Genomic DNA, 21945 nt, shown 5'->3' with positions numbered 1-21945 from the left:
ATTCCTGTGACTCTGGAACACAGGGAAGCAGGGTGCTTCCAAGTATGGGAGGGGTGTAGATTAGCTCCTTTACAGCAGAAGGCAACATGCCCACAGGTGCAGGGGCAGGAGAGGTGTTGTTGGTGATTAATGAAACTGTCCCAGTTATTAGCTGGCAGAGCTTTGCAGCTGAACAAAAGACAGAACCCTTCCTAGGGAGCACAGAGAAATGTGTCTTTTGTTAAAGATTTAACACTCCTGTTTCCTCATCAAGGAAGCTGCTGATTCACACCTCTGAGGAGTTCTTCAGCAAAACAGTAAGGCAAAGACCTGGCATTCTTGATATTTCTAAGGTAAAAAGGAGCAGTTTTTTAATTTTTTAAGAATAAAATTTCAAACCTTCTTCCCACATCAGAAAAATGCCCCAAAAAAGAAGGGCAGGAGAACACAAATCCTGTTTCTTTTTCCTTTTTATGACACTTTTAAAAACAAAACTCCCCCAAAATTGCACTTTAATATAGGGAAATTTCCAGTTAAGTGTCTCTTGAGCAATCTTAGATATACACACACACACATATGTGGATCTTGCTTTAAAGAAAAAAGTTCATGGCCACAATTCCAGCAAAGAGACAGCAGAGGACAGCAGAATGTGGGCTAATGAAACCCATTCACGATGCCAATTTCTTTGTAACCCAACTGTCTCTCTTCCCTCCCTCTCCTATTGGTCTCTCCCCTACCTCGCTGAATTAGATCTGGCAGGATTAAGAGTTTGCATTTGGTTACAACTCTCAAGCCCTCGTTAGAGCGCTTGGAGGGAGAGAGAGAGAGCCATACACACATCAGACAAGACTAAGAACATGTGAGTGCTGCCAATCTGGCCTGGGGTGGGAGGTGGTGGCATCTTTATGGGGGAGAGGACTGAAGGGTCCAACTCCTTGGGGAAGGATGAGAGGTGGACGGGGTTAAATCCATGTCCCACTATTACCCCGTTAATCCTCCTACTAGAAGTGGTGCAGAGTTTGAATCCCCCTGGCTGATCTCCTTCCAGGGAAGGGGAATGAGTGTATTTTTGAGGAGCGTAATGGCCCCACTCCCCAAGTAAACCCCAGATTGGGACCAGGCTGGGAGGGGGCCACTAACCTGCCCAGATTTCCATACCGCACCCTGTGGAGAGGGAGAGGTTAATAGCTAGACCTTGCACATCCCCCCCTCTTCCCTCAACAGGGGGGTCACAGGAGAGGGACCCAGGCATGGCTGGGGATCACTCCCCACCATGCTGATGACCTTTGGACCCTGAACTGCTGAGCTGGGCAAGCTCCCAAGCTAACAAACACAAGCTGAACCAGGTGGCCCAAAGCCAGGCGGAGGGAAACCTTCGGAGCCTATAAGGCTGGATCTCTTACCGGTCCTCCCCTGGTTCAAAGAGACCCGGATCCATGGCTGGCATGTAACAAACAAACAGTGCCCACGGGGTTCATGCCTAGACTCCCTTGAAATGGCTTCCTGGGAACCATATCCTTGGCTAGTGCCTGATGCCCAGCTGGTACCTGATTGGATCTTGGGTCTCTTCAATATCTCCTATGTATCCATTGGCTCTGTAACACCTGGTTGGTACCCAGGGGTCTGTTGGATTGCTCATAAGCCTCCCATGAAGTTTCCACTGGTTGCATATGGCAGATCTATGGCTGGTCCGTAACTCATGCTCTATGTACATTGTGTTCACAGGCTCCCCCTGCTCCTCCTGTGGGGGTCTCTCCTCTTTGGAGTGGTCAGTTCCAGCCCAACCCCAAGGACGCTCTTTGGGGAGATCACATCCCCCAATTACCCCAAGCCATACCCCAACAACAACATCAGCACCTGGGACATTACAGTCCCAAAGGGCTTTGTGGTGAAGCTGAACTTCTGGCAGTTCGACCTGCAGCCATCTGAGTCCTGCCTCTTTGACTACGTCAAGGTGCGTGCAGCAGAGACCTGGGGTAGTGCTGGGGAGGGGAAGCTGGTGACCTCAGGGCACAATCATTTTTCAACAGCAAGCAGGCTCTCCTTGCTATCCAACAGGCGTAGAGGAAAGGGAGGGAGTTAGAGATGCATAGACCAGGTAATGGAGATAGATGGAGCAGGTTGAACTTCACAAATTCTCATGATTTCCCCTCCCCCTTTCTCCTTGACAGATCACAGCAGATAAGAAGGGCCTGGGCCAGTACTGTGGCCAGCTAGGCTCAGCCACAGGCAACCACCCGGGTGTCAGGGACTTTGTGTCCAAAGGGAACCAGATGAGGCTGATGTTCCACTCTGACTTCTCCAACGAAGAGAACGGCACCCTTATCCCCTACAAGGGCTTCCTGGCCTATTACCAAGCTGTGGGTGAGTATGAGAGCACCACACCATGCAGGATGGGGGCACAGGGCTGCTCCTCACCAGGAGAATGCAGAGGAGCCCTGGGACCCATCCCCAACAGGCAGAGACCCCAGGACAGTAGCCAGACCCGCAGCACCGCCGCACCACCAGTACAGAGCTTTCAGTCAGGTTTAACTCTTTCTTCTCTTTGCCCAGCACCCCCTCTCCCCTCAGATCTGGATGATTGTGCCCATGGCAACGCCCTTGAAGATAGGGTGACCAGACAGCAAGTGTGAAAAATTGGGAAGGGTGTGGGGGGTAAAGGCTAAAGCCTTGCGTGTTCCCCAACAGAAATCCGGTGCCCACAGCCTGTGCCAAGGGACCAGTTCACCCTCATCAAAGACCTGCAGCCGCTGTACCGAATTCGTGACTACTTCTACGTCAGCTGCCAGACTGGGTATGAACTGATGGAGGTGAGGCCCTTCTTCTCCCCACCCTTCTGTTCTCTTCTCCACTCCTCCTTTCTTCTCTTCTGCCAAAGTCTCCTCCTTTCCAGTCTCTTCTTCCTCTTTTCCTCCTTCCAATCTCCTCCTCGCTCCCTGCCTTTTCACAGGAACAGCTGGGGTAAGGAGATTAAGAAAGAACATTGTCATTGCTCTCCAGAATGTTTGGGAAGCAGGACTCACTCCCTGGAGGGGCCCCCTGAGGCCCTAGCACTCTGCTCAGGGATCTGATGAAAGGCAGAAGGACTCCCCTGCCCTTCTTTCTCCTGCCCCACCCCAGAAGTGGGTGTCTCTGGGGTAGAATCAGAGCTTACCATTTTGATGACTGCAGGTTTTTCTGGCTGGGATAAAGAGGCTGCAGAATGAGTCTGCTGAAATTGGGGTATCCAAGGCCAATACATGATGGAGGGGTAGTTGATTGGGTAAGGAGGAAAGGTTCAGGGGTCACAGCAGAGCACTGAAGTGGACATCAGGAGCAGAGCTGGGCAGCAGTGAGAAGTTAGACACCAGTCTCCCTCCCCATTATTTGGGGTTGGGGGCAGGGACCTGAGGTTACATGTGGTCCTCAGCTCTTCTCTTCTTTTTCTGCAGGGTGACCAGAAGTTGGCATCTTTCAGTGCTGTCTGCCAGGATGATGGGACTTGGCACCGACCCATGCCCCGGTGTGAAAGTGAGTCACTAATCCAACCCCCACACATAGATTATCTCCCCACCCCCCAATCGGTCCCCGACCCGAAGGTGTGAGTAGGGAGTACATCCTCCATAACCCTCGTAGTCCTTGGCACTTCTATTGTCAGCAAGGGGACTCATAAATGCCAGTTCTGACAGTATCTTAGGCATTGTGGTCCTTAGGCATAGGTCCTATTGGGACCTAGACTGAGTCCACCCCTCCCCAAAATCATTGCACTCAGGATGGCCACCATGCTTTCCACTGAGGCTGGGCAACATTTTTAAAATAAGAACTTGTTTAGTACAAAAATAGCCTTTCCCTCCCCCCCCCCCCCCCCAAAAAAAAAACTATTGCAAAAAAACCTACTGATGTTCTCATTTTTTGTTTTTGTTTTTTGCAATATATTTCTGACTTTAATCAGAATTATTCTTGAAATATGTAACCCTTTTGGATAAAAATGTTGATAAAGTGTTATTAAATTAAAAAACTAGGTCAGCTTTGAACAACTTTGAATTTTTGTGTGCCTTTTTCTCCATTTTCCAAGCAACTCTAATCTCTGCCAAGAGGGGACTGGACCTGCATCCCCTCCAGCGTGCTCTTGGACAGTCCCCATCCCTCCCTCACATCATGGGCTCCAGCTGAGTCCAGCATGAGTCTCTGAATCTCACTGCTGCAGTGAGCCCTGTGGCCTCCCCTTGACTCTTTTCCTTGTTCTCTTTTGTAGTTGTGAGCTGTGGTGACCCCAAAAATCTCACCAACGGGGCCTTCAGTTATGTTAGCGAACACGGGAACAACTACTACCAGTCAGTGATCACCTACCGATGCGAGGAGCCTTATTACCGCATAGGCACCAACAGCGGGAGCGGTGAGTCCTGGCCCAGGAAGAGCCATAGCAATCTGAGCTGGGAAAGCCTCGGTAACAAGGGTTGTCCGTCCCCTTTAAGGGCAGTAGAGAGTCTAGGCATCAGTCAATCCATTTTGGTGCCCTACGCAGCCCCCCCGTGAGGGGGCCATGGGCAGCCCCCGGCCTCCGCCCGGGGGCAGGAGCAGGCTTAGGGAGCAGGGAGGAAACCACCCGTGAGCACAAGCGGGTTGGGGCTGAGTCACTCCACTTCCTGCCACCTGGTGAGTGCAAGGCAGACCTGGCCCCTGCTGCAGTTTTCAGGGAAGGGGTGGGGGTCGGGGTGGGGTGGAGCAGGGGCGGGAAGAGGTAGGGCGGGGGCCATGGGGAAAAGGCAGATCAGGGGCTGGAGCAGCACGCAGCTGCATAGGGCACCCGAATTTCCTGGTGCCCCACATGGCTGCGTACTTTGCTTATAAGTAGGGACAGCCCTGGGTGGAGGCAAGGCTCCCTTCTCTCCCAGCTGATTAGGGCTGTGGGACTCCTGACCTTTTAAGAGAGGGGGCCTGTCTATGAATTAGCACACAGGCTCCCAGGATAGGGGTGGGGGTGAGGAGCTAAAGAGTTCTGTGCTCTGTTCAAAAGTTAATAAATAAGCCAGTAAAGGGGTAATCTTGGTCTAAGTACTGTGATCTGGGAGTAAACCATTGCAAGACCCAAGGAGGGTAGGGGGGCGGCGCAGGCAGGGGAACTGCAGGGCCACATGGGGGTCTGCTTGGGGACAGTGCCTGCTACTCTCCCTCAGATCCCATCTCCCCATGCAGCCCCTTGGCCCTAGGCTAGAAGCATCCCCCTATCCATTCCCCATGGCTCCTAGTTCCCTGTGCTCTCGAATGGGGCTCTGGCCCCACTTTGGGAGATGACTCCCCAGGCTTACAGTGCAGGTGGAAGACTCTTGAGGTCCTTTGCCTTGGCTCAGTCTCAACCTATTCTCACCTTCCCCCACCCCCATCCTCCCAAAAAAACTTCTTCAGAGGCTTGAACCCCTCAGACACTTGCAAAGATCCTCACATTTCCCCCACCCCCTCTCTAGTCATGACTGTTCCATGCCAGGTGGATTTAACTCTTTGAATCTCTCCCAGAACTCAGTGTCATGAAGCGTGGAATCAAGGAATCCCCGTCCTTCTTACACAGGAGGGGTGTGTTAGATAAACCAGCCGTACACGACAGATATAGATAAACCAGCTCAAATTGACCTGAGATCACACCCTGAACTCTATTCAGCACTCAGGTCATCTAGTGACTGAATAATATAACTTCCAATGAGCATCTCATTACCCCTCAATCCCCTCCAGCCCCCGAACGTTTCTGTGGTTCTTCTCTGAGCTCCCTCAAACTTGTCACTTTCTCTCTGGAACTGAGGGGCCCAGAGCTGAGCAGAGCATCCCTGCTGGAGGCTTTCCACATGGGGCAGAGAGGGACCGCCCCCTTCCTGTCTGATGTGTGATGCCTCTGGGATTGAGGGGCCCACAGCTGAGCACAGCATGCCAGGTGGGCTTGTTCCAGTGCCCTAGAAAGAGGGACTATCTCCCCGTTCCCCCTGTGCCTGATGCTCGCTCCCTGCAGTCCTTGGTTTCATTATCTTCTTCTCTTTTCCCTCAGATACATACAACTGCTCCGCTCAGGGCTCCTGGGCAGACCAAGACGGCCATGAGGACATCCCCGTGTGTTTACCAGGTAAGTAGGGAATGTCTGTGTTCAGCACTCAGCAATATGCCTTCAGAGTCAGCACGAACCAAGGGAGACAAGCAGAGAGAGGGAGAGAGCTGGAGAAGTGGAGCTGACAGTAATGTTGGACTGTCTGTGAGGGAGGTGGCAGTGCAGGAGATGGAGAAATCCAGATGGAAAGGCAGCAGGAGAGCAGGGAAGCAGGGAACTGAAAGCTATAGGGAGACGAGAGAGAGAGCAGGAGAAGAGAGCATGTAACAGCCTCTTTGGTTCCTGTCCCTCCCCACAGTGTGTGGGAAGCCCGACAATCCCATCACTGGAATCCAGCAGATCATTGGTGGCAGCACAGCACCGCCGGGAAGCTTCCCATGGCAGGCGAAGACACACATCTTTGGGCTTGGGGGTGGGGCGCTGCTAGGTGACCGCTGGATCCTGACAGCTGCTCACACCATCTACTCCAAGCAACACAGCTCAGTGATAGAGACAGGTGTTAGGATGAGCCCTGCCGAGGTGGCTGAGAAGATCGACGTGTTCCTTGGCCACACAGAGGTGAATAAGATCCACGAGATGGGTAACCACCCCGTCTGCAGTGTGTCCGTGCATCCCGACTACGACCCTGATGATGAGAAGAGCTATGAGAATGATTAAAAGTTTGGAAAACACGCCATATAGTGTTAGACTCAAGTAGTTCAATCTATTTAACTTAAGAAAGAGAAGGTTAACAGGTGACTTGATCTAAGTCTATAAGTACCTACATGGGGAACAGAAATTTGATAGTAGACTCTTCAGTCTCGCATACAAAAGTATAACAAGATCCAATGGTTGGAAATTGAAGCTTGACAAATTCATACTGGAAATAAGTCAAATTTTTAACAGGGTGGGAAACTATTCCATTGGAACAACTGACCAAGGGCCATTGTGAATTCTCCATCACTGACAATTTTAAAATCAAGATTGGATGTTTTCCTAAAAGATCTGCTGTAACTCACACAGGAATTAATAAATTAAGGGAAGTCCTGTGCCCTGTGTTTTGCAGGAGATCAGACTAGGTGATCACAGTCATCCCTTCTGGCCACAGAATCTAAGAAAACCAGTTCCCCAGAGTCGTTGGTCACATTCTCATGATGTTTTGTACTGAAATCCTTTCCATGCTTCTGTGTGTTTTCCAAGTGATTTATCAGTGTTCAGCCAGCGGGAAATGGGTGAGCGAAGAGATGGGAACAGAGCTTCCAGCGTGTGTCCCAGGTATCACAAAGAACTTTGTGTGTGTGTGTGTGTGTGTGTGTGTGTGTGTTTTGTGGTGACCCAATCACCATTATAAGTCAGTTTTCTCTCCACCAATTCTTTCTAATTTAAAGAAAGCTGAACCAATCTGCCTGAAAAATTGCTGCTTCCTTTTCCAGGGTAGAATTTGACTGGGTAATTTGAGTCACATTAGATCAGATGTTTCTGAGATCGGTGGGTTCCTGAGAAAGATCAGAGGGGGCAGCAGAAGAAAACTGGGAAGTACATAAGCTCTACCGGTCTTCTAGTGAACCAGAACAGGGTCTCGCCACAGCCAATATTGGACCCTGCTGCCACCTCAGTTTCCCTACTATTGGCTATGCTGGTTCTCATGTTTTAGCCCTTCAAACAAATTAAAATTCATCCCCTTCCAGCAGGTAAACAAAAAAAGTCTAAAAACCAAAACAGATGTCCAGCAACTCACGCTGGGTCTTCCCCAGTTTAGTCAGGTGCATCCTCACCAGACCACATAAACTTTTCACCCTCTTTTGTATGTAACTTCACTTGTAGCCCCCTCCTGGGCTCAGCAATCCATTATGTGCTGTTGGAGCAGGGCAATAGACAGGGGACTTCACCCACCTTCACTGGAAAGCCCAGCCTAGACCCCTAAGAAAGCATAAATACGCTTCAATACTCTCCTGGCCAGACTAACTTAAATATCCTTTCTCAGGGCCTCTAATTGCCCCTTAAGGGGGAGTTGCTCCTGCCCCTTTTTGCAGTTAGCTCCAGCCAGGCCTTTCCCTCTAGCTAGTATGGAGAGCTTCTTCCCTAGTGCTCTCTGGGTCTCCTGTAGGTCTCTCACCTGTGACTCATTCACCAGGCTCCCTCTGATAGGAAGCACCACCTCGTCGCTACAGGTATATGATGCCTGGTCACCTGAATCAACCCCCAGGTCCAGCTCAAACTCACCATCTGGGTGGTGGATAAATAGGCACTGGTGGGGCTGAGCCAGCCCCCCTGAAAGGGTCAGCCCACTCTGTGACATGAACCTTGCAATTTCTGCATAGACTCCTGTGAAAGGGCAACTCCTGAAACATGTTTTAAAAAATAAAACTAAGGAAATTCCATGACAGAACAATGAATTAAGTTTCAGTGAAGTTTGACACTGTAGTCTGGCAATTGTACAACCTAACATTCTAAACGAGGGACATTAACTTTAATTGAATAAAATCCACAAAAGATGGAAAGTCACAGACTTCACAGATTATCGTAATGTGAGCAGCCTTACGTGTGGGCCCTTGAATTATCACTGAATAAGCTACGTATCAGAGGGGTAACCGTGTTAGTCTGAATCTGTAAAAAGCAACAGAGGGTCCTGTGGCACCTTTAAGACTAACAGAAGTATTGGGAGCATAAGCTTTCGTGGGTAAGAACCTCACTTCTTCAGATGCAAGTGAATAAGCTGAATCTCACAGACAACTTTATCCCCAAAGAACACACAGCTTCACTGCATCCATGAGACTCATTGCCTGTGACTCTCCTAACCAACGCCCCTACACTATAGGATTTACACACCACAAGCAGGGAAGAGTGTGATGGCAAAAGATCAAAGACAACTACAGTATGTGTAAAACCAGTGCATTATGCTTCAGACTATCTAGAGTCCATGTATAAATTCTCCAAAAGAGTGGGTTTGTCTGATTTAATTCTTTCTAAGACCTTTACCAAACTCCTTCACAAAGAAATCCTTCATTTAAGGGAATATATTGCAAAACAAGAATGATGGACAATATGAGCTTGGCAGTGATAAAAGAGCAGAACTGAGCCTGTTTGAATGACTTTAACTGTGAATTTCTTGAGTTCTTACATTAGAATTGGAGGATGCGTAGGAGATAAGATGGGTGAGGACCCATTTTTGTTGGTGGAAGCTACAAGCTTTTGAGCTACATGTAGCTCTTCAACCAACATGACTTCAACAGCAATGCGAACAATTTAAGGATGGGCATTTTTATACTTCACTGATGTTAACAAACTTTTTATTTCCAAATTTGCTTAGTATGGGCTGTCAATTATTCGCATTTAACTCAAGCGATTAACACAAAACAAATTATTGAAATTTTTTAAAATAGTTGCGATAAATTGCACTTTTAATCACACTGTTAAACAATAATAGAATACCAATTTAAATTTATTATAAATATTTTTGGATGTTTTTCTACATTTTCAAATATATTGACTTCATTTACAACACAAAATACAAAGTGTACAGTGCTCACTTTATATTACAACAGTGCCATGCGAATGCCTGTTCTCACTTTCAGATGATATTGTAAATAAGAAGCAGGCAGCATTATCTCCAGTAAATATAAACAAACGTGTTTGTCTTAGCGATTGGCTGAACAAGAAGTAGGACTGAGTGGACTTCTGGCTCTAAAGTTTTATATTGTTTTGAGTGCAGTTATGTAAAAGAAAATTCTACATTTGTAAGCTGCAGTTCCACGATAAAGAGATTGCACTACAGTACTTGTATGAGATGAATTGACAAATACTATTTTTTTTATCTTTTTTACAGTGCAAACTATTTGTAATCAAAAATAATAATATAAAGTGAGCGGTGTACACTTTGTATTCTGTGTTGTAATTGAAATCAATATATTGAAAATGTAGAAAAACATCCAAAATATTTATAATATATTTAAATTGCAATTCTATCATTGTTTAACAGCACGATTAAAACTGTGATTATTCGTGACTATTTTTTTAAACTCACAATTAATTGCGATTATTTTTTTAATTGTTTGACAACACTGTTCCTTAGTTTTTCTTGCCTGTAAACTTTGGATGCAGATTATTTGACATAGAAATGCCATGGAAAGAGGCTACTCTGAACCAGGGTGATGTCAAGGAGACAGGAGAGAGAGGACTATGGGGTTTTTAGTGATGCACAGTCAACCACCCTACTAGAAAGTGGTAATTCTCCCATTGCGTCTCTCCCTTTTTATTTCCCTTCTAGTCTGTGGGATCCCCAGTACACCCATCCAGGAGCAGCAGAGGATTTTTGGGGGCACCCGTGCTAAGCCAGGCAACTTCCCCTGGCAGGTCTTATTCCAAAACCCACGGGGAGGTGGGGTACTTATTTCGGACCTCTGGGTGCTGACTGCAGCTCAAGTGCTGGATGATTCAAATAGCAAGCCCACAATGTATGCTGGGGTGACCAACATTAACCAACAACTCCAGAGGGAGGAGCCCATACAGCTGTTTGAAGAAGAAGTGTTCATTCACCCTAACTGGACAAAGGTGGTAAACCCAGAAGCTCGGACAAATTTTGATAATGACATTGCACTGCTGAGGCTGACGGCGCCTGTGAAGATGGGCCCCAAGATCTCACCACTCTGCCTCCCTGGTGGTTCCCCTGAATATGAGCTGGAGAAAGGCAGACTGGGCTACATATCTGGCTGGGGCCGGACAGAGGACCGAAACAGAGTTTACCATCTCATGAAGGCACAGATCCCTGTGGTGGACATGGCACAATGCCGTAGTGTTAAGCCGAAGCCACCTGCTGATCCCACCACTTTCCAATTCACTGACAACATGGTCTGTGCTGGAGATGGCACAAAGGACAGCTGTTCCGGGGACAGTGGCGGAGCCTATGCCATCAAAGACCCCCACAATGACAGACAGTACTACGTGGGTGGCCTGGTCTCCTGGGGACCACGGTGTGGCACATATGGCCTTTACACCAGAGTGGGGCGCTACCGGGACTGGATCTTGGGGACCATGAGCCGATACAAGGCGGCAGAGGGATCACACAGATAGATCCTTCTCACCCGAGGGCACTGCCATCTCACCAGGTGTTGAGGTCACATGTCCCAGCAGATTGGCTGCCCTTTGATCCCATCTACTCTTTATGCAACAGCCCAACTGCATTGTGGCTGTGCCAGACTAGGGAGTCAGAAACAGTGGGTTATCTATTCCATTGTAACTACATCTCTCTTCCTTCCTCCACTGGAATTGCCAGGGCAGGAACAGAGAGCATGCTGGGTAAAGAGGCCCCCTTTTACCTTTACCCATCACATTCTTTGCTCAAATTCCTGGTTTTCAGAGAGAAGCTAGCCATGTCCCACCCGCATGATAGTTCTGAGGCTGAAACCCATCAGTGGGGGCAATAGACCACCAATAATTGCTGGTCCACAAGGACTAGGTTCAGAGCCTGGCCAACCAATAGAAGAGGCTGCTCTTTGTCCTCACTGGGACAACAGCGGCTCACTGACTTCTGACTCATGTATTCTCTGTATCACTCACAATATCTAACTGCATTAAAGGATCACCAAATCACCTCCATGTGTATGCAGTCTCCTTTCTTCTCAGACTAGACCTAGGTTCCCAACTAAAGTGACCCATCTCCCCTCTCACTCCCATGCTAATAGCTGTAGGTCTTTTCAAAGCTGTTGCTCATGCTACCTCACTGCAGCATCTGGGACCTTTATATGAGCCACAGCTGTACTGGCTGGATCCTCACTGGCAGCTGCTGTCAAGGAGAAGTGGTTGTTTCACAGATCCAGGTCTAGGAATCAAGCTGAGGGGAGTGACTCATCTCGCATTCGCCTGCCTCGGGGTCAGATTTTCAAACTTAGTCATATTGTGCAACATACACAAAGTCCAGGGAGGTCAGTGGATTTACAGCAGAGATGTACTTGTCAATCATAGATGTCTCACAGACACCTTCCTTTCCAGCATGCTACTCCCAGTCCTGAATTCTCCATACACATTCTGGAATAGTGAGGGAATAGTTCCTCTCTATGTGGCTCTGAGGAGACATCAGCAGAATTACTGTGCTCCGCTCTGGGGTCCTCAATCTCTGAGGCTTCATGTCCTGGAGCAAGGAGGGGATAACACCTCTCTGTATGGCTCTTCAGGAGACTGCACCTGGATACTCTGCTCAGGTCTGGGCCCTTGAGTCCCAACACTACCTTTGCATTCAGCCTTGGACAGGCCCCACCTGAGGGCCTGCTTTCAGAATTGGGCCTCTTTATCAGAAAGGGCTTTGGAGGTCTTTTGAAAAAAACACTGGAAATCCTAAGAATAGCTAGATCTGGCCTCGCAGAAAGCCTGAGTGTCTGATGTTTGATGGCTACTGCAGCAGAAGCAACTCTGTAGAGTTCAATTTGGGAAACCCTGATCCTTTGAAGCTATGGAAATGGGGATCACCAAATTAAACAAAGATATTTCTTTATCTCCCAGGAAACTCTAGTCTCTTCTCTCCACTTCAGCCAACCAGCATCCCTCAGTTCTTCACGGGGCCCTTGTTGGAGAGAGATTGTTTCCCATGGGTACTGGGAAGTATTATGTTAATTTTCATGGAATAAAATGAACCAGAGAGATGAATGTGTTATCATGGTTCGGTCATTGTACTACACTAAACAGGTAAACATTGTTTGGGGTTTTGAGTACAGAGACCTTGGCCTGCTTAATTCCATGGCAACAACCACCATTAAAAATCTGTATATTCTTTTACTAAAGGTACAGAAAAAGAAGGAAAAACAGTTAAAGCATTTCAAATGTAAAATACTAAATGAGGCTTTCATTTTAACAATATCTCTTCTTCCCTTTCTCTTTTGCTGTAGGGAGCTTTTATAGGAACCTCCCATGTCTGACTGTCCTTAGCAGGGGTGGCTCCAGCCACCAGCGCCCCAAGCCTTCGGCAGCACGCCTGAGGGAGGTCCGCCAGTCCCGCAGCTTCGGCAGCAATTTAGCGGTGGGTACGCTGAAGCTGCGGGTCCGGAGGACCTCCCGCAGGCATGCCACCGAATCCGCGTTAACGGCGGACCTCCCGCAGGCATGCCACCGAAGGCAGCCTGCCTGCCATGCTTGGGGCATCAAAATACATAGAGCCACCCCTGGTCCTTAGATGGTATTAACTGTCCTTTGTGAGGAAAAGAGAAACAGTTGAGAGTCTAGGGTTGCCAACAGTCCCTTATTCCAAGGGACGTCCCTTATTTTTTTTATCTCTGTACAATAGATCAGGAGTTGCTGAGGGCTGCAAAAAGCAGCAAGAAATACCCCTGGCGAATGTAGGTGAGTACTGCTTATTAATTATTATTAATTTTATTTATATATATATGGAGGCAGGGTGGGGCAGGGGTGCTAAGAAAACAGCCCCTTATTTTTGAAATTCAGTGTTGGCTACCCTAGCTGCAGCTGCCGTTATTGCTGTTGTTGAAGTCTGATCCTGTTTCCTTTAAGCCAAAACAAGACAAACACACCCAAAAGGGGACAGAAAAGAACAGCAAAGATAGAAAATGCAGTTTCTGTTTGTGGTGTTGACTCTCACTTGCAGCCTCACTATTGTCGAAAACAGGCATGGCTGGGACAAGATCTGACAAACTTATACCAGCATCAGGCTGTTTAAAACATTGCTTTTAGCTGCCTCGCTGGTCATGCACTCACAGCAGTGCTGCGAAAGAGACAGTCTTGGCCAGCTAAACCAGCCTGTTAGTAAACAGAAGGCAAACGAGAGTGAAAGGAAAGAGAAAAAAATCAGATGGCGAAGGAAAAGGACATCCGAGGGAGGGAGGGACAGGAGGCAACCAAGGGTCACATTCCAGGTGTTGTTCAGGACTTAGCTGAAGCTGGTGGGGTGGCGAAGTGATCAGTTCCCTTTCTGTGTCCTGGTGTGGTTAGGACGCCTTTCAGGACCAGGACGATGACAGCTTAACAATGGCATGGTGGATTCCGGGGTCCCAGGAGAAGGTGGAGAGCGGGGGTGGCAGACAGAATGGTGAAGCTCATTCCTTTCAATCCGCCCATCCCCCTGTTTTGATGCCCCCAAATCTCTTTTTAAAGAATCCCAAATGAGGGCGATAAATGGATAGCCCATCCCCTCATTATTTTGTCCACCAATTAGACCTAATTTCCAACACACCAATATCATTTCATGAAGTTCTGATGCCATTCTCCCCTTGTTTACCCCTTATAATCTCTAAAGAGCCCTTCAGTAGTATCAGCAGACCTTTGTGTTTGGACTAATTCATTCTCTGTCCCCCTTTTGTGTGGAAAAAAATGTTTCGGTCACAGGCTGAGTTGGACTTTGCTGTCCTGAATACGGTGCAGGCCTCTACACAACAGGAAGGCCAGGAGGACAAAATGTTGCAGCAATTCAGAAGAAAGAAGGGAAAAGAGAAAAACAGAAATAGGTGGAGTTGAATGGCCAGGACAGGGGGTGAGAACACGAGGAGGCACTGGGAGGCTAGGGATTCTATTCCCAGCTTGGACCCACATTTCCTATGTGACTTTTGGGCAAGTCACTTCATCTTTCTGTGCCTCAGTTTCTCCACATGTAACATGAGGGACACTTATAGGGGGCTTCTCTCATTAGCATTTATCAAGTGCTTTACGATTGTCAGGGGCTGCATGGTTTGTAGCTTCTTTAGGCTAAGCACATTGCACACACCGGGGCTCCATGATTCCCTCCATTCCCCCTCGCCCGCCCCTGAAAGCATCCTGTGTGCCACCCTCCTGATGCCGGCCCAGATAGGCCCGAGGAGGCAAACAGCGGGGTTCGTTGCCCGGTGTGCTTAGCACTAATAGACACACCAGGTGTGGAGAAGCAAAACCAACTTTATTCAAGAGCTCTGAATAGGCACTAGGAGACCAACACGTCTCAAATCAAGCGCAGCACATATTAGCACATGTTCCATTTTATATTCCAAGCAGTTTCTGTGTAAGCCTTTGTCTGTTACTCCCTCTTACCCCTCCCACCCCTCCCTTCTCGAGCAGTTACAGTTAGAAAAATTCCCATTCGTCTGCTTATCTTTGACCTTGTTAGTATGAACGAAACAGCAGCTATCTGCTAGAAAAGCTGACCCTTACATTTCTGCTTCAGCATGTAAGCAGTTAGCACAGAAGTAGGTGAAAGTTCTCAAGATGGAGTCACTGTGGCTCACTTAGACCCAGAGCAAAGGAGTTTCATCGGCACTTATGGCCTTCCACTCCCCTGAGTTACCTGGTAGCTGTGCCTAGTGACACCAACACTCCCAGCCACCTCTTTCAGGGACACCCTGCAATCCCCCGTCCTCATGCCAGGGGCTCCACGTATCCTCCATTCTTCTCTCTCCCAGACTCCCGAGTTCTTACCCCATGTCTGGGACTCTATGTGCCCCACATTCCTCCCCAACTGCCACATGGCCAGGGTTTGGCATGTCCCCCATGTTCTCCTTCCCCATACATTCCCCCCCGTGGGATCTCTACATGCTCCCCATTCTCTCTTGACCCATGGTCCTCTAACCCCCATACCGCTACCAGTCCTCCACTCTCCCCCTCTCCATGCCAGAGGCTCTGTGTGTGCCCCATTTCCCCCATATCAAGGTTCCCCACTTCCCCCATGCAGAGGGCTCTGTGTGTGCCCTCATTGCCCTCTACCATCCTTCAAAACGAATAGGGGACTGAGCTCCTAGAGAGAGGGCAAATATTATAATTAGCATCAATATGTTTATCAGCCCTGCCCTGTTCATGTGTCAGACCCTTTCCCATGGCAGAGGATTTCCAGAAGATGAACGGGACAGAGACCTGAAGGGCTCTCAGAAGGGGAAGGATAGGCGCTGCATCCCGCAGCCAAGGGACTGCCCATCATTAGCCTGAGGGGCCTGTTTCTCTACAACTCCCTGTCCTGACAGGCTTATGATCTAAAAGCAGAAGCCGACGAAGGGTGGGCGATGGGGCTACAACAGACAAACAGTGAGCCTGGGGAAGAACTGGCTCAGTTTGCTAGCTCCAAGGAGCTTTCTCAGTGGGGTTAGGAGGTTGTGGGGGATGGGGAGGACAGGAGCAGGAGAAGGGAAGAATGGGAAAGAGAGACTGCCACAGCTTGTCACCTGCCTGGCCATGATCAGCAGGCTGGGTTTGGGAGGCCTCATGGCAGGGGTGAGGGGACTGGAGGAGGATGAGGCAGTTGCAGTTTGGATTTTACCTGGGTGTTTTTCCCATGCACAGAGGGAAGTGTGGGAGGCAGCACGCAGGGCTGAAGGGAGAAACTGACTGGTGGTGGTGGGAATACTGGCAAAGTGACCATGGGGATCAGTCTCAGTAGATCAGCCAGGTAGGGCAGTGTTAACTCACAAAGGGCCTTACTGGGAAAGCCAAGGGGTTTGTATCTGACGAGGAGGTGCAAGGGGAGCCGGCAGAGGGATGCCCAGGGGAGGCTGACATGGTCAGAGCCCCGAGAAGGTGATTTTAACAGTAACATTCTTAACAGACTTGAAAGGAGGAAGGGCTGGAGAAGAAGAGGTCACCATAGTCAGGTTGTGAAATGAGGGGGGTGGGGTGAGATTTTGGCCATGGGGACAGAGGAAAGCTCGGGTTTTAGAGATGTCATTTGAGAAAAAGGGGCCAGATTAAAAATGACCTGAACATATGGGTCCAGTGAGAGGGGTAATTCAAAGACAGACCCTGGCTTACGGGCTTCAATGACTGGGAGGATGGTGAAGCTGACCAAGATGATGGAGAAAGGGGACAAAGGGAGACGGGGGGAAAGAGTGAGTTTTGGTCAAGTTGAAATTAAGATGACAACTGGACAGGAAGAGATGTCAGAAAGACAGACCGGGATGCTGGGAGATGGCATGTGTCCAGAGCAGGAAGGATGGCACTTCCAGCAACACACACCCTTCACTACCGCCAACACTACCTGCGATGGCTTCATAAAGGGCAAGTTGCATCTCCTCCTCTGTGCTGTCCTCCTGGGGCCCCTCGCACAGAGCTTGACAATCCTCCACTCCTTGGAGGGAGGCAGAGTCTGCTGACAGCAGACTGAAGCCCAGTCTCCAGAGGCTGGGGTATCTGGGAAAAGTGAGGCCTACCTGAGGTTTAGGTAAGATAGAGAGATGCATTTGGGCTTTTTGTTGTTTTAATCCTTTTCTCCTGTTATGCTGTGGTCCCACTCTTCTGATTAAACCATACTCTGAGAAGGTTGATTGGGATCACTGTCACAAGCTCCTGGAGGAAAGAACTGCAGATACCAAGACAAGTGGCACTTGTTGGAGGGAAGCATAGCTGACACCCAAAGCCTGGGACACTGATCTAAGAGTGGGAGAAATGCAGGATTCCACCCTAGAGAGGTGAAGGCTTGAGGCCTAAGACCTGGAGGGGGAGCACTCAGAAGAGAACACATGAGGGGACAGCTAGCCCGGAACTACGACAGTGGTTATTTTTATAAGATAGGGAGACCAAAGCGTATTTGTACTCGGAGGGAAAGGCACGTGCTGAGAGAGACTGAAAAGGAGAGTGAGAGGGGGTGAGGGCGTTAGGAGGGGTCACGTGGGCAAGAATGGAAGAGGGGCTAGAGGAGGACAGCAGGAAGGATGTCTCAGTGTGTGACAGAGGAGAAGGAGGAAAGTGTACTGGGAAGTGGGGAGTTCATCCTAGATCTTGTTGATTAGGCTCTTGTTCAAAACAAATTATTCTGGGGCAGTTCTATGGCCTGTGTTCTACAGGAAGTCATACTAGATGATCACAATTGTCCCTTCTGGCCTTGGAACAGGATAGGGAGGATCTGAGGAAGGAGACCAAGGGGGTGAAGAGGCAGCAGGGATTTGATAAAGGAGGAGACGTAGGGACATTTGGCTAAGAAGATGGCAGAATTAGAGGAGGAAACAGGGAACTGGAACTGGAGAACATCAGCCTGGTTATGAGACTGTCACCAGAGACACTCAGCAGCACGAGAACAAGGGTGTAGAAAATAGCTGTTGGGGGTGGGCAGGAAGGAAATTTTGTCAGGAAGGATTTTTCCCTGATGTATTCTGTTTTATTTTTGTCTCCTTATTCTGAAGCACCAGAGAGGATCATGGCAGGATATATGACACCACACAGGGTGGGCCAGTGCTCTGAAGTGGTACTAAGAATTTTCTCTCAGGTGCTTGGCTGGCAGGTTCTGGCTCACATGCTCAGGGTCTAACTGATCATCATATATGGGGCTGGGAAGGAATTTTCTCATGAGACATAGGTCACTTGCTGGACACAGCTGTGTATATGTCACTTAGTCAGTTCCCTGACACAGTGCAGGCCTCAGGCATTGGTGCAACCTTGGTTTCTCATATTCTCTGCTTGTGGCTTACCATAGTTTAGTCTCTTGAGGTCTGAAATACTTTAATCTAATCTGGGTTATTGGACTGAAAGAGGGGGTAACTGGGTGGGGTTTTGGCCGGTGATGTGCAGGAGATCACACCAGAAGATCTGGTGGTCCCTTCAGGCCTTCCTTAAACTCTGTGACTATGGGTGAGCCAGGCCATTATATTTTTCAATGTAAGCAGGTGTAGGCTGGATCAGTTCTTAGATGGGAGATCTCCAGTGAATACCCACAATGCTTCAGGGGTGCTTTCCCCATCTGAGTCAGTACTAATACCCCACTGCCTCAGTGTGATGGGAGGGGGTGCCATGCTGCACATTTCATCTGGGGTGTAAAATCAAAGTCCTGGCCCCTGGTGGTCACTACAGATTCCTTGGCTCTTTCCTCCATGAGCTGTGCTGTTAATCCCTGGGTCCTGAACATGCCATGATTCAGGCAATTCCTTTCTGCTTCCTTACAGTTTCAGACTGGTCACTGAATTCCTTCTAATCTGTCCTAAATGCTGTTCAGTGTTGCTGTTTGACTATTCAACAGATGCTATACAGAGTAGGGTTGCCAACCCTCCATGATTGTCCTGGAGTCTCCAGGAAATAAAAATTAATCTTTCATTAAAGATTAGGTCATGTGATGAAACCTCCAGGAATATGTCTAACTGAAATTGCAGCTTTCTAATTGGAGAAAACTGAACACCCTTGCCCCGTCCCTTTCCCCAAGGTCCCACTCCTGCCCCACCCCTTCTCCGAGGCCCCGACCCCCGCTCAGTCCATCCCCCTCCCTCTGTCACTCGCTGTCCCCCACCCTCGTTCACTCGCTCATTTTCACCAGGCTGAGGGTGGATTTTTACAAGCCTGCACTGTGCAGAATTTTCTGTACAGTGCAAGACTGTATTATTTTGGGCTTATCTCCCAAAGGGGGTGTGCATGTGAGTCTGGGAGGAGCCCTCTCACACAGAGCTCACATCAGTCTGTGTCTGCAGCAGGGTGTGGCCCTACCTGTGTGTGTGTGCTGCAAGAAGCCGGAGAGCCTAATTCAGCAAAGCAGGGAGAGGGAACCCAGCCAATGGGAGCTGCAGAAGCAGGAACTGCGGATGGGGGCAGTGCATGGAACCCCCTGGCTGCCCCTCTGCCTAGGAGCTGGAGAGACATGTTACCACTTCCCGGAAGCCACAGAGAACCAAGCACCGAGCCTGCCTGCCCCACAGGCGCTGCAGGCATTCCAGTAAAAAATTGAATGCCTGGCAACCCTACTCCAGAGGTGGCTGCATTTCAGTCTGGATGAAGCAATCTCTGTAGAGGCACAGCCTGCAAGTTTCTTTAAGAACCTGGTGGGAGGAAGGTGCTTTTTAATCATTAAAAAATCTGGGTGGGAGTGGAAGACAGTGAAATAAAATCAGCTGGTTCCTATAGTAGTGATTTTAATATTGACAGAACCTCATTGGTGCCAAGGCATGAGTACAGTCTGCACTCAGCACCTTCCAGGAAGCTCTACCACATTGCAAGCATCTCAAACAATAGTGCGACAGATTTCAGAAATCTTTATAACATCACCAAGGCTTCAGCCAATAGCATGTTGGATTTCACAACGTCAGGAAGTTCCAATAGCATGTTGGATTTCACAACGTCAGGAAGTTCTTATGGCTTCACCCAATAGTGAAGGTGCTTTTAGAAACATTAGAACATCAACAAAGCTTCAGTCAATGGCACAGAGGCTTTGGGAAGCTTTGATGATGTCACCAAGAATTCAGCCATTGCTATGGCAGTTTTGACATTACGATCTTTTAAGACATCATAATGCTTCAGCCAATGATATGTGGGTGTTTGGATACCTACATGACATCACTGAGCCTTCAGCCAATAAGATAGTGGCATTTGGAGCCTCTACATCCCTGTTATCTCTTTGATCCAGTCCAGGTAGTTGATGACCTTGGTGTAGAAGCCATAGCTCTTGTGACAGCCGATGCCCCAGGAGACAATCCCGGTGGCTATCCAGCGCTCGCTCTCTGAATCCTGCACAGTGAAGACACTCCCACTGTCCCCCTGGCAGGTATCTTTCCCCACACTAGGCGAGCCAGCACAGAACATGTTCTCAGAGAACACCATGGGCTTCCCATTGACCTCCTTTCCCTGCAGCCATTTCTTGCAGGATCTCTGGTCACCCACTGGCAGTGATACATACTTCAGCCGATCTGCGAGAACGTTTTTCTCCACCCCAAAGCCGCTCACGTAGCCCATGTAGCCGTTGGCGTAGAAAGTGCTGTTACTAGCATCTGGGAGGCAGATGGGCAGCAGGTTGGGGCCCAGTGGCACTGGGTCCTGCAGCTCGATCAGTGCAATGTCCCCATTGAAGTTGTTCTCATCATCAGGGTCGTAGTCGGGATGCACGGACACACTGCGGATGGGGTGGTTACCCAGCTCGTGGATCTTATTCACCTCCGTGTGGCCCAGGAACACGTCGATCTTCTTAGCCACCTCAGCAAGGCTCATCCTCCCACCTGTCTCTGTCTCTGTCACTGAGCTGTCTTTCTTTGGGAAGATGGTGCTAGCAGCTGTCAGGATCCAGCGGTCACCTAGCAGTGCCCCACCCCCGAGCCCAAAGATGTGTGTCTTCGCCTGCCATGGGAAGCTTCCCGGCGGTGCTGTGCTGCCACCGATGATCCGCTGGATTCCAGTGATGGGTTTGTCTGGCTTTCCACACACTGTAGGGAGGGACAGGAACCAAAGACGCTATTACATGCTCTCTTCTCCTGCTCTCTCTCTCGTCTCCCTATAGCTTTCAGTTCCCTGCTTCCCTGCTCTCCTGCTGCCTTTCCAACTGGATTTCTCTGTCTCCTGCACTGCCACCTCCCTCACAGACAGTCCCACATTACTGTCAGCTCCACTTCTCCATCTCTCTCCCTCTCTCTGCTTGTCTCCCTTGGTTTGTGCTGACTCTGAAGGCATATTGCTGAGTGCTGAACACAGTGAGACGTTCCCTACTTACCTGGTAAACACACGGGGATGTCCTCATGGCCGTCTTGGTCTGCCCAGGAGCCCTGAGCGGAGCAGTTGTATGTATCTGAGGGAAAAGAGAAGAAGATAATGAAACCAAGGACTGCAGGGAGCGAGCATCAGGCACAGGGGGAACAGGGAGATAGTCCCTCTTTTTAGGGCACTGGAACAAGCCCACCTGGTATGCTGTGCTCAGCTGTGGGCCCCTCAATCCCAGAGGCATCACACATCAGACAGGAAGGGGGCGGTCCCTCTCTGCCCCATCTGGAAAGCCTCCAGCAGGGATGCTCTGCTCAGCTCTGGGCCCCTCAGTTCCAGAGAGAAAGTGACAAGTTTGAGGGAGCTCAGAGAAGAGCCACAGAAACGTTCGGGGGCTGGAGGGGATTGAGGGGTAATGATATGCTCATTGGAAGTTATATTATTCAGTCACTAGATGACCTGAGTGCTGAATAGAGTTCAGGGTGTGATCTCAGGTCAATTTGAGCTGGTTTATCTGTATAGAACGGTTACTTACCTTCTGTAACTGTTGTTCTTCGAGATGTGTTGTTCACGTCCATTAC

General features: G+C 49.1%; 2 protein-coding genes across 4 annotated transcripts in view; one reads left to right on the top strand and one right to left on the bottom strand.

The window, feature by feature from the left end:
• Positions 1–702: 702 nt before the first annotated feature.
• On the top strand, positions 703–11267 carry LOC117886664 (complement C1r subcomponent-like). Of its 3 annotated transcripts, XM_034788672.1 has the most exons (9): positions 703–838; positions 1705–1933; positions 2151–2343; positions 2668–2789; positions 3411–3489; positions 4214–4354; positions 5993–6067; positions 7229–7303; positions 10296–11267. In XM_034788672.1, coding segments are annotated over exons 1-9 (1719 nt in total). In that variant the 5' UTR covers positions 703–836; the 3' UTR covers positions 11099–11267. The 3 variants fall into 3 exon arrangements, with proteins under 3 accessions (XP_034644563.1, XP_034644570.1, XP_034644579.1); XM_034788679.1 differs by lacking the exon at positions 7229–7303; XM_034788688.1 differs by lacking the exons at positions 7229–7303; positions 10296–11267 and adding an exon at positions 6348–6721.
• An 8731-nt stretch (positions 11268–19998) lies between these two features.
• Positions 19999–21945, bottom strand: part of LOC117875658 (complement C1r subcomponent-like) — a 10934-nt gene continuing 8987 nt past the window's right edge. Inside the window, exons 6-8 of the mRNA XM_034767028.1 lie at positions 21564–21649; positions 21378–21452; positions 19999–21093 (exon numbers count right to left, since the gene is read on the bottom strand). Of these exons, the coding sequence (XP_034622919.1) occupies positions 20276–21093; positions 21378–21452; positions 21564–21649 (979 nt within the window). The 3' untranslated portion in view covers positions 19999–20275. The remainder of the gene's footprint in view (positions 21094–21377; positions 21453–21563; positions 21650–21945) is intronic.

The sequence above is a fragment of the Trachemys scripta genome, chromosome 1 (assembly GCF_013100865.1).
Source record: "Trachemys scripta elegans isolate TJP31775 chromosome 1, CAS_Tse_1.0, whole genome shotgun sequence".
Lineage (NCBI taxonomy): Eukaryota > Metazoa > Chordata > Testudines > Emydidae > Trachemys > Trachemys scripta.
The sequence above is the reverse complement of the archived record's forward strand: the minus strand, read 5'-3'. Positions and strand labels throughout refer to the sequence as shown.